The following is an 11,933-nucleotide window of genomic DNA, read 5'->3' as shown; positions in this document are numbered from 1 at the left end:
AACCTTGATAGGCCACACCGCAAGGCTACGACCGTTAGTGGAAATGACATATATCTATGAAGTCGCGATCAACGCACACATAGCCACAAAGTGCGATGAAATAGGGATGGACTTAAAGATACCAAATTATCTCCAACGTAATGTAGAACTGGCAGTATGTTCTTTGCAGCTGCATAAAAGTTACACATTTCAAATTTACTCATTCATACTGTTTCTGTTTAATTTCATGATTGATACTCGGCACCTAATTCTCTACTCAGAATCAATCACTCGGGTACTCGATTTTGCGCAGTCCTATTTTAACGCGGCATCTTGGCTTTGGTTGGCTCAGTCACGCTCATTCACATCACAACGATCATCTTCATCATCATATTCATAATCTTTCACTTTAACTGGTTGGTCCTCATCAAACTGTAAAGCCGTATCGATATGTTGCAATAAAACGTTGATCGAATTTTCGCTGCTACGATCAAACATGACAAATCGTACCATACTATAGTCGTCGATTAATTGGCATAGAGCTTCAGTGAGCTTTCTATACTTTTTGTCGTGATAGGTGTCACACATCTCCGCTAAAATTAGATTCTGCAATTCCGGATCTAGGAATTTACGCAGTTCCTTTTTTGAGTTTTTCGAAAGCTTGTCGACTTTCGTCATAACGCTGAGGTGAGTTATCTCTAAATTTATCATGCACGATAACGACGTTAGCATGCCGGATATGAATTTGCTGGGATCACCGAAAAACTGGGAGTCGATCAAAAACACGCCGCAAACTCGAACGTCCCAGTTTGAAAAATGTTCGACTAATGTTTTCATGACAGGAAGGTGTGTGTAGAGTTCGATCTGTCCAGGGCAGTCAAACATGAAGTAGCTGTCTTCTTCTGCATCATCGAAAAGCGACTCTCTGAGCCATTCCATGTTTTTCAAGAAGTATTCCATGCAAAAGATAAGGCCTCCGTTAGGTCCGTATTGTAAATCCTCATCTTCCATGACGTCATCGAGTTGAATTAGTTCTCTTATGTCGAGCGCAACCGGATAATCGAAATATTCGGCAGCCGGATCGAGATTAACAACGAGACAGTTCCTTTTGATGACTTTGAAATGCTCGGCCATTGTAGAGCAGTATGTGCTTTTGCCACTTCCAGCAGGGCCCATTACCAATTGGGCATAGTGCGGCATTTTGAGATATTCTCTGAGATCACAGTATACACAAGTAGTGCTATTCAAAAAGAGAGAAGGATTAAACTTAGCCGACTGTAATCATGGTTGCATATAACCCTCTAGGTTCCAGACAATGACGACTACATAATTCTAGTATATTTTAGTAATATATTCATGGCATCCTGTATGGAATCGGTGTCCTGTGCTCACACTATGTTTTATTTTTTCATTATATTACTTGACCTTGGAGAATCATCACTGTTCACCTGATAAATCAGGCAAAACGTACCGAGATTCCAGTAGGGCATAGCACAAATATATTGAAACCAGAAACCTTATTCGCTGATGATTGCCCCTGAAGAGTGTCAGCTCAAAAAGCTTCGGTTTCAAGATATTTATGCTATGAATATATTACTAAAATGTATATCAAAGTTCTGTACAACCCAAAATGTATCTTCATAATTCAGTTACCTAATTTTATTGCAAACAAGATGCCAGTAATCTAATACCAACATAATTTGTGAAATGATTTTATGCTTCAATTATATTTTAGTACAATACCCGGTTTTCCTGAAAATGCTACGTCGGAGAACTGTATAGTGTGAAACAATCCAAGCTTGTCACACAGGCATTTGCCGTTATCGTGCATATGAGAAATTTAGAATGAACTCTGATTTAATATGAACTGAACTTCATTCTTGTACTTATTTTCAATTCAACTGCAAGGTTCAGTAATTCTAATCTAACCTGGAATAATATATGTAGGCACTAGGAATAATTAAGTCGAAAATTATCAACCAGAGTTGTTCAACTATAGATAACTAACCTACGGATAGATGGGCAGCACGAGAGTCACGGTCGAGTGATGCGACAACGGCAGATTTGTTGTCGCTTCATAGCATGAAACGGGAGCGTAATTGCTAATCCCATAGATGACGACCCGAGCGCTCAAATTAAATAAAGTTGATCTTATTTGAAAGCTACAGTCGCGCTGATTCTGATAATATACATTAAATTTTCATCAAGGCAATGGAACCACCCCGAAATAGCCTTCAAAATATGAAAATCGGCATTGTTCTAAAACAATTGCAACAGCGCAGCACAATGACCATAACAACGGTCCGTGCGTGGTTGCGATTGTTTAGAACAATGCCGATTTTCATATTTTGAAGGCTATTTCGGGGTGGTTCCATTGCCTTGATGAAAATTTAATGTATATTATCAGAATCAGCGCGACTGTAGCTTTCAAATAAGATCAACTTTATTTAATTTGAGCGCTCGGGTCGTCATCTATGGGATTAGCAATTACGCTCCCGTTTCATGCTATGAAGCGACAACAAATCTGCCGTTGTCGCATCACTCGACCGTGACTCTCGTGCTGCCCATCTATCCGTAGGTTAGTTATCTATAGTTCAACCATAGTGTCCTATATGGTGTCGACACAAGCAAATCGCACGGTTCAATGAAATTGTATCACGTCACAGTTTCCATTTGGCTACAGGCAATTTGACGGTGATTTTTGACCGGCTTGCCGAGCATTAAATTTGATGAATCGGGTATCAATCGAAAGCTGACTCTGCACTGATTACGAAAATATAAATTTTATTCCACTCGTGGCCCTGGAACCCCCACAATCTGCCCCAAATTATTCATTGTCGAGTAGATTGGCAGTGTGACGCAACAATGCTGTCTGGCGAAACGAGAGACTAGCTCAAGAGCAAGGATGTGGCCGAGCGGCGAGAGTGGGATCAGCTGACGTCGCGGCAATAGCGATGTGCAAACGCGCCACAGAGAAACGCTGCGCTGTTGATGCTTTTTCTATGCGTTTCGGTACAAGCGAGCACACACCAGCCTTTCCTTGACTTGTAAGGGTAGAACTGGGTCCACGGAATGTATTAGGGCCCTACCAATTTTCGCGCAATATCCTTCAGCTGATAATGATATGTAGGCTACGTCTAAGTAGTCTACATTGGATATGTCAGATTATTATGATATCGATTGCCTTAGCCCGGTTGTTGCGTAGGGCTTCATAGACACGTCGCGCTGTTGATGGCGGGTGTCGATACTTTCTATAGTCGCTTTTATGGTTAAGTGTGAGCAAGGAGCATTGAGCATGAGCATACATTACAAGCTTTTATTTGATCCGTATGGGTAGGACTTGGTCCGCGGATGCAGCAGGTAAAATGTTGATTGTTGAATAAAGTTTATCAGCAGGAGTGTCGAATTAAACTGGTATCGCTGTCCGGATTCAATCCGTTACTAGAAAGCTTGCGGGCCATACCTGCCAAATGATTCCAAAATGTTACCACCAAATTCATACCTTTGTTTTTCACTGGAATATATCTGATATCACTATAAACGTTGACGTTGGAATTTGGTTTAGCATTTTTCAATCACCAAATAGTTTTTTTGAATGCCGGGGACCTTTTGCGTCAAAAGTAATACAGTGGTATCACAGATATTTGAATTATATTCATTCTGTAGCCTGTATATATATTCCTAATGTAACTTACGTAAAACGGATTTGCAGTATTTTTTTCGCATCTGTGAATAACTGAATGTCCATTGTCCATTCGGCCCAACAGAGTTTGCACTTTTTCGCCTTCTCGGAATTTGGCAAGGTCACCGACGTGGTGCTTATGGGGACTAGAGTGAAAACTCAACACTGTAGTTGTATTACTACAATATGATATATTTACATTATCTAAATTTGCTGTCTTGAGTGAATCTTATTACTTGAAAGTATATTTTTCTTACTAGAAATATCTCTAACAGCTGAAGGATTGCGCGAAAATTGGTAGGGACCAAATACATTCTGTGCGGACCCAGTTCTACCATTACAAGTCAAGGAAAGGCTGGTGTGTGCTCGCTTTTAGCGAAGCGCATAGAAAAAGTATCAACAGCGCCACGCATCTCTGGAGCCCTACGCAACAAGCGGGCTAAGGCAATCGATATCATAATAATCTGACATATCCAATGTAGACTACTTAGACGTAGCCTACATATCTCTATCAGCTGAAGGATATTGCGCGAAAATTGGTAGGACCCTAATACATTCCGTGGACCCACTTCTACCCTTACTAGTCAAGAAAAGGCTGGTGTGTGCTTGCTTGTACCGAAACGCATAGAAAAAGTATCAACAGCGCAGCGTTTCTCTGTGGCGCGGTTGCACATTGCTATTGCCGCGACGTCAGCTGATCTCACTCTCGCCGCTCGGCCGCATCCTTGCTCTTGAGCTAGTCTCTCGTTTCGCCAGACATCATTGTTGCGTCACACTGCCAATCTACTCGACAATGAATAATTTGGGGCAGATTGTGGGGGTTCCAGGTCCACGAGTGGAATAAAATTTATATTTTCGCAAGCAGTACAGCGTCAGCTTTCGATTGATACCCGATTCATCAAATTTAATGCTCGGCAAGTCGGTCAAAAATCACCGTCAAATTGCCTGTAGCCAAATGGAAACTGTGACGTGATACAATTTCATTGAACCGTGCGATTTGCTTGTGTCGACACCATATAGGACACTATGGTTCAACTCTGTCATCCATAGATACTGCTCACGAATGCCAACTCCGGATGGAAGAAAATCGCTTAATCTGGTGTCAAAAATCGCTAGATGTCGCTAAATATTGAGAAAAAAGCGCTAAAAAATAGCGCTAAATCTGCATTAATTGCTAAAGGTGGTGAATTGAACCAATATATCAATACATTCTTCTCAGCTATATTTTACTCGTCTGGGGCCAAAGTCTGTTATCATATTTCTAGTTCATAATACGTAATAGTCATCTCTAAGCGGGACAAAACGTGCAGTGCATTTCGATAAAGCAGATCACTTTGCATAATGATCGCTCTGCGTGACCAACTGACCGCTGACCAGGTTTGCAGGGATACCCGCTCACTATGTAAGCGTGACACGAACTGCCCTTCTACGGGAATTTGAGGTGAACAGTCTCCTAGATAAACAAGTGTCTTGCTCGATGCGTCCGTGAATACGTGATGCGATACACCGTAGAAAGGGGCTTGATTTCTATAAACTGAAGCATGCGACTAGACACACTTGTACACGGCATGCGACTTGCCCCGACACAATACAATTTGAACCGGATTTGCCAGCCACTATAAGATAGCGAATTTAAGAAAATATTCCGATGACCAGCCTACATATCACTTCACTTATAGCGGCTGCCGGCCATCCAAATATTTAACTATTGCCTTATCCACCCAGCTTAGGTAGCAATTATTAGGTATGGCATTTGCCCGCAAAATACTATCAAAAGATGTTGTTTTACTGTTAGTCAACAGCGCGTATAGAAGATCGTGTTTTTTTTGGGGGGGGGGGAAGGGGGCGGATATTCAAATCCGCTTTCCCTGGCGGATTCGTGAACTCGTGTAAGAGTCCGCAACGAAATCCTTATTTATTCATTCATCTGACGTGATTCTCATATAGCCTACAATTCTTTTTTCGAGTGTTGTGGGGGAGGGTGATTTGAAACCTGCTCTCCCGTTTGATCTCGATCAAATTTGGTGTGTACAATGGTACATAAATATCACTGACACGGTACGAGTTGTGTTATAATACTGTTACGTATCCTGTAGGTGTGAAAAGTTCGTTAGAAAATATATATGTCTTGGATCCAGTGTTGGGATGACTCGAGTCATGACTTGACTCGAGTCAGACTCGAGTCACCTTTTTCGCATGACTTGACTTGACTCGAGTCACTTTGCTAAAATGACTTGACTTGACTTGACTCGGCGTATCAGAAATGTGGATTGACTCGTGACTCGGACCAAAATTCACGAGTCAATTTCGAGTCATCAAGTAATCGGCGTGGATAAAAATCACTGTACCTTGCATATATTCGGATTGTTCGCGAAACGCTGGTGTAACCCGTGAGAGCGAATAATCATTCAAATATTGTGCGTTTCACTGAGTCTGGATTGTTCTCTCACAAATAAATTGACCGCAAACGAAGTGATCGAAGCTTACAGCTTACGTTGCCGTAACTCGAGTACTAAAGTAATAAAATAACGAAATGTATATTTCTGTTCTTTGTTCTTACCTTAACCAAACCTCTTGTCTTATTGAAATCGAATATAGTTTATATAGTTCTCAACCATTGGCGCAGGCTCGAATTGTATCATCAATTTGTAAATGGGTAATGTGTTGCATCTTATCAATTCGTTTGTCTATTCTCTATATTGGCTGGTAACTATAAACTGAGGCTATGCAAATACGTAGTTTAACAGTTCCACGTATATGTGAGCGATACGGCGTCCTGTTGCGAGTACATTTAACTCGTTTATCGGTTCGGAACTAATGACCACTCAATCTGTATTTCCGACAGCTAGCAAATTGCAATGACGTAATCATGCCTAATACTTCGAAAAGGCAACTTGACTTGAAATGTGACTTGACTCGTGACTTGACTTGACTTGACTCGACTTGACTCGAGTCACCTCCAAAAATCGAGTGACTTGACTTGACTCGAGTCACCTTTGAAAATCGATTGACTTGACTTGACTCGAGTCAAAATGTGCAATGACTCGAAATGACTCGTGACTCGAAGGTAGTGACTTGATCCCAACACTGCTTGGATCCGGCTGCCCCTATAGAAGCTCGCGATTTCGCGCGGGTTTTAGGGAAGGGTGTGGAATATGGATCCTTTATTCGTCCGGTGTTGGCGTTGAAAATTCACATATAGATCCTTGTATAAACCCAGCAAACACTCGATGTCCAGTTGACTTCCGGTGGAATTGCCGGCAGGACGTCCGGTAACTTACGGCCGTCACCTCCCTGGAGTGGGTTTGTCGACAACTAGAGACGTCCTGTCTGCCCCCTGCGTACGTCCGCAATGACGTGTTGTGGACATGAAGCGACCCCTCATGGACGCGGCTGACCTAGCCTGGACGTCACGTGGTTCCCTATGGACGCGCCTGACGTACTGTGGACGTGACGCCACTCCCTATGGACGCCAGTTCACGTACTGTGGACGTAACGCCACTCCCTATGGACGCCAGTTCACGTACTGTGGACGCGACGCCACTCCCTATTGACGCCAGTCCACGTACTGTGGACGTGACGCCACTCCCTATGGACGCCATACTCCATGATTTCCATGATGACCTCCTCCACTTCGATACCTGCTCCAACTACATGAAATCCAACATCATATAAGCTCACAAACTGTTCATGTTGGATTACTGGAAAATTGCAAATTACAAGTACAACGTAATGAACTATTATTATTTAACAAAGTATATAAAGATTAAGTGAAAATTCGATCACAAAATTACAAATATATGAAATAAATGTGTCACATGAATTTTGGTAACAGCAACTAGTTCTAACATGACAAACATTCCAATTGAGGTGCATATGAGAAATTTGAAAGAAACGTGTCACAGTAATTTGACAAAGGACAACTGTAAAGACAATTAAAAACAGACCTAAGCAATCATAAGTAGAAACTACCATTGCAAGACGTAAAATGATGCATCGGTTGCACCGCATAATGTTAAGAGCGCGAGCGCGTATTCGTCTTTGGCAATAAACTTGGTTGCAACAACAGGTTTCTTCTCAGTCCTTGTTTCGCCTGAAGCACATAAAACAATGTCAGCAAATAGTTTGTAGATCCACTCTTCATAGCACATGAAATATGTGTCAGACTCCATTATATATTTCCACTTGCAGTAATTGTGATTTGTCTTGTAAATCGCTACTTCCATTTGTACTCGAGTGTGGATAGCTTCTGAACTAGCGATACGGAGTATGCAACACGCCAATCAAATTAACTTGTAGCAACACCTAGGGTTGTAATTGTAATAACTCGACTAGAGTTGCGCTTTTCTGATGACTCGAGTCATTTTTTCAAAATTCGGAAATGACTCGACTCGATTCAATCTATGCAATGACTACGGTCATACGACTCGAGACTCAGACCGATATTACATTGTAATTTCGAAAAACAGTAAAGTAACCACACTATTGGTATTTCGTCTAATGGTAGCGGTAGCCTACTTAAAATGCGACCAAAAACCGTTGAAGGTGAAGAAAATTTGTAGCCTATATTATAAATGTGAACCGTTGATATCACCGAACGAAGTTATAAAAAGTGGATTAAACAAGAATTTAACAGGAAACTGAGCAGTCAACGCAATGACTTGGACTCGAGTCATAATACCATGACTCGGACTCGACCTATACTCGTTGACTTGGACTTGACTCGGTGGTGAATTGAAAATGACTCGACTTTACTCGAGTCAAAACTATATAGGTGAGATTGACTTGTGACTTGGTTACAACCCTGGAAACATCTAAAGGACATACTTGAGTATTTTTCAGAAATTATGCTTTCACATAAAGTAGTTTTGACAAGCCTTGTAAATCACTGCTTGTACCAGAGTGGAAATACATGGCGTTACTACCACTTCTACTCCATTGATGACACTACAAATACTTCTACTTGAGTGCTGAAAACAACTACTTTTGTGACCATCTCTGTTCAGAAGCATGCACCTACGACTACATGCCATAAGTCTCGACATTTCGACTTCGTCCACTTTTTGAAACTCCAGTAGCCTACTCTTCCGAACTTCACTTTCTACTTACACTTGAAAGGTAGTTTGATGTCTTGTAAATCGCTATTGATACTTCAGTACTAACGACGACTACTCTGACCATCTTTGTTTGGAAGTAACCACCTACAATAACTAGGGCTGGCCACAATGATTCTAGTACTTGAATCTGAATTGAGTATTAATTCCAATGATTCGAGTCGAGTAAGTGAAAGAAGATCTAAGTTTCGAGTACGAATATAGAATCGAAATTCTAATTGTCGGTAAAGTATTATATATTTTCAGTACTCGAAACTATATAATACTTTACGGGGAATTAGAATTTTGATTCTATATACCACTGTGAGGCCTTGAAACCTCGATAGGTCGAATCGCAGAATACCAAACATGTAGGACATATATAGCTACGCATGTTCGTGTAAATGACACATGTATTGTCATAAAGTGCAATGAGCTAGGTTAAGGTATGATCGAAAATTTACCAAACAATCTTCGATGTGATGTAGAATTGGTAATTTCGTCTTTGAAGTTGCATACAACTTGTCATCATTCACAATGTTGTGACATCATAATGAGTGATACTCGAATCGAAGATAAATACTCGATTCAGCATCGAATCACCCGGGTACTCGATTTTGTCCAGCCCTAACAACAACGTGCTAAAAGTATGTAATGCTACCAATATAGTTTTTGAAACTTCTTAAGTACATACTTGTGTAGGCCTACTTTTCAGAACTTTCCTGCTTCTTTTAGAAGTGATTTTTACAAGCCTTGTGAATCGCTAATTAGCCTATACTGGAGTACAAGTTAACAGCGTTGCTACTACTTCTACTCAAGTGCAAACGATGATTACTTTGATCACCCCTCCAACTATTGAGTGTGCAACGGTCTGTGGACATACAAGCATGCGACATTATAGGATGCGACACATGAGCATGTGAGTTAAATTACGGGTTACGGTTGAATTTAGGCTTGGGTTAGGTGACGCATGATAAAGTATTCCATGCTCGACTGTCGTTTTTATTGTGTCGCATGTTCATATGTCGGGCAATCGTATGCAACACATCGACCAAATCTACTTTTTGAAAGTAATTACTTGAGCATATTTCAGAACTTAATTTTCTACTTGTATTTCAAATAGATTTGACACACCCTGTAACTTGTTACATCTACGTGTGTATAAATTCATGCCGTTACTTCCACTTCAGTACAGAATATGATTACTTTGCCTACCTCTGGTTTCCAAATAGTGTATTCAACGTTTTATACCTTCAATTGCTTTTTGACTTTTTCCCGAGCATGATGCAGCACCGATTTTGTAGTGTAAAAGCAACGCTTGTTCTAGGTGGCAGTAGTTCTTCCAAACGATGTCGGCCCCAGTCTACAAGGCATTCTTCGTACAGCCTGCTTGACGTTGTTGCCATTAATTGAAGACATTGTCGATCTAGAAAATTTAAATAATTAGAATAGGTGTAGTGAAGGCATTTGTCAAGAACTCAAGCCAGTTATCTATAACATCCTGTTAAAAAACAAAAACAATGGTGTACAAGCTCGGCTATTCGCACATTCTACTCACTAATCAGTAGGGCTGGGCACATGAGTACTCGAATCTAAATCGAGTATTAATTCGATTACCAGTGAAACTCGGGCCATGGTGAATTCGGCCCATTGAACTCGGCCTTCAGAGGTGAACTCAGCCTAAACCTAAGCCCTTCCCACCCTAATCTTGGGATACACCGAATTCGCCATGTGCGATCTGATCCTTGACGTTCTGCACTCTTTGTCAACATTATACAGCTCCGTATGTCTAATATAACATTTTATACATCCGACATACGATACCGCCCCCTGTGAGAATAACATTCACACGACATATCCACCACCACCAATTCGCCATTGCCTTCAATTATTAATACAATTCACGAAATTTATAATAATTTGTATTGACAAAGTCACCATGGGCCGAGTTCACTGGTCACCATTAATTCTATTGATTCGAGCCAAGTAAATGACTTTTTCGGGTAGGCCCTCTGAAATTATACGCTATTGGCCACCAAGAGTACCGTTATCAAATAAAATTATATTTTTGATACTATTTTCCAATGCATAAGTAGCATACAAAATACGTAGTACAAAGCTATTCACTTTAGTTGAAATGACATATCTGTGAAGTCATGATTAACCCACAGCATAGTCACAAAGTGCAATAAAACAGGTATCGGTCGAAAATACACCAAAATATCTGTAATTTAGTGTGATGTAAAACTTGCACGGCATAATTGTATGTTCTTAGTGGAAACATAAAAGATACGTTTTCAACTTTCCATAATACTCATACTGTTATGATTATAGCATCATAATGAGTGATTATCGAATACTTGACACTTAACACCGGATTCAGAATCAATCACTCAGTTGCTCGATTTTGCCAAGCCCTACTAATCAGAACAGAAGTAATGCGGCCAATCTGAGATATCTATAGAAATCATGCATACCAGATTAGCGTCACTGTGAATTATGGCACACTTGGATTCAACGAGACATCGAGTCGTTGTCGTAGAGTTACAATGTCAAAATATCATGCAGCAATTTTGAGCACCACTGGCGAAATCCTGATCGGGGGCCCCCGTCACAGAGTCTATTTGCGCATCATTTATGACACTTTTTTCAGGCTAATTTAATCACTGATTAATGAACATGAACAATAATAATTCCTCGTAGCTCATCACTCCAACTTACATGATTCAACTTCTTAATCCATGGACAATCCACGACTGCAATGCGTTGCTCCGAAGTTGAAAAGTACTATATAACATTGCCTGTTCAATATTTAGACTCCTGCTAAAAATGAAGTGCTCAATGTTGTATACGCAGACCCAGGTATGCCCCTGCCTCAACCGTATGAAGAATCCATTGATAATAAGGGTCTATAGTGTGCTTTCTCATTTACGACAACATGACTCAGCAATCAGTTTTCCCTAGGGCCCATCTACTTTGTGAATGTCGCTGTAATGTAGGCAATGTTATTGTCGTGCAATATATTTTGTGAATGTCGGCACAATGTTGCCGTGCGCAATATACTTATTGGAAGGTAATGGGCGAAATATCTAAAGATCAATGTCAACTCAACGTCTGAGAAGAATTGAAAATTCAAATGGAATAATTATCTACTTTCACCCATTTTAAACTTTCATATT

At 40.6% G+C, this 11,933-nt stretch overlaps 1 protein-coding gene and 1 long non-coding RNA gene across 2 annotated transcripts; both read right to left on the bottom strand.

Moving 5' to 3' along the window:
- Window positions 1-202: 202 nt before the first annotated feature.
- On the bottom strand, window positions 203-1,916 carry LOC145443168 (GPN-loop GTPase 3-like). Its single transcript, XM_080321159.1, has one exon. The coding sequence runs from the start codon at window positions 1,177-1,179 to the stop codon at window positions 328-330; it is 852 nt and encodes a 283-aa protein (XP_080177285.1). The 5' UTR covers window positions 1,180-1,916; the 3' UTR covers window positions 203-327.
- A 5,417-nt stretch (window positions 1,917-7,333) lies between these two features.
- On the bottom strand, window positions 7,334-11,631 carry LOC145443317 (uncharacterized). Its single transcript, XR_013916389.1, has 3 exons — window positions 11,476-11,631; window positions 10,006-10,180; window positions 7,334-7,754 (listed from the first exon to the last, which is right to left on the bottom strand). It is a non-coding gene; the product is annotated as an uncharacterized LOC145443317 (long non-coding RNA).
- Between the last annotated feature and the right edge of the window lie 302 nt (window positions 11,632-11,933).

The sequence above is a fragment of the Botryllus schlosseri genome, chromosome 7 (assembly GCF_051294905.1).
Source record: "Botryllus schlosseri isolate E-star chromosome 7, Bs_hap1, whole genome shotgun sequence".
Classification (NCBI taxonomy): domain Eukaryota; kingdom Metazoa; phylum Chordata; class Ascidiacea; order Stolidobranchia; family Styelidae; genus Botryllus; species Botryllus schlosseri.
This window is presented reverse-complemented; position numbering and strand designations above follow the sequence as displayed.

Bases quoted from the DNA above. Each gene is read 5' to 3' on its own strand.
- LOC145443168 (XM_080321159.1), bottom strand. From the start codon at position 1,179: ATGCCGCACTATGCCCAATTGGTAATGGGCCCTGCTGGAAGTGGCAAA.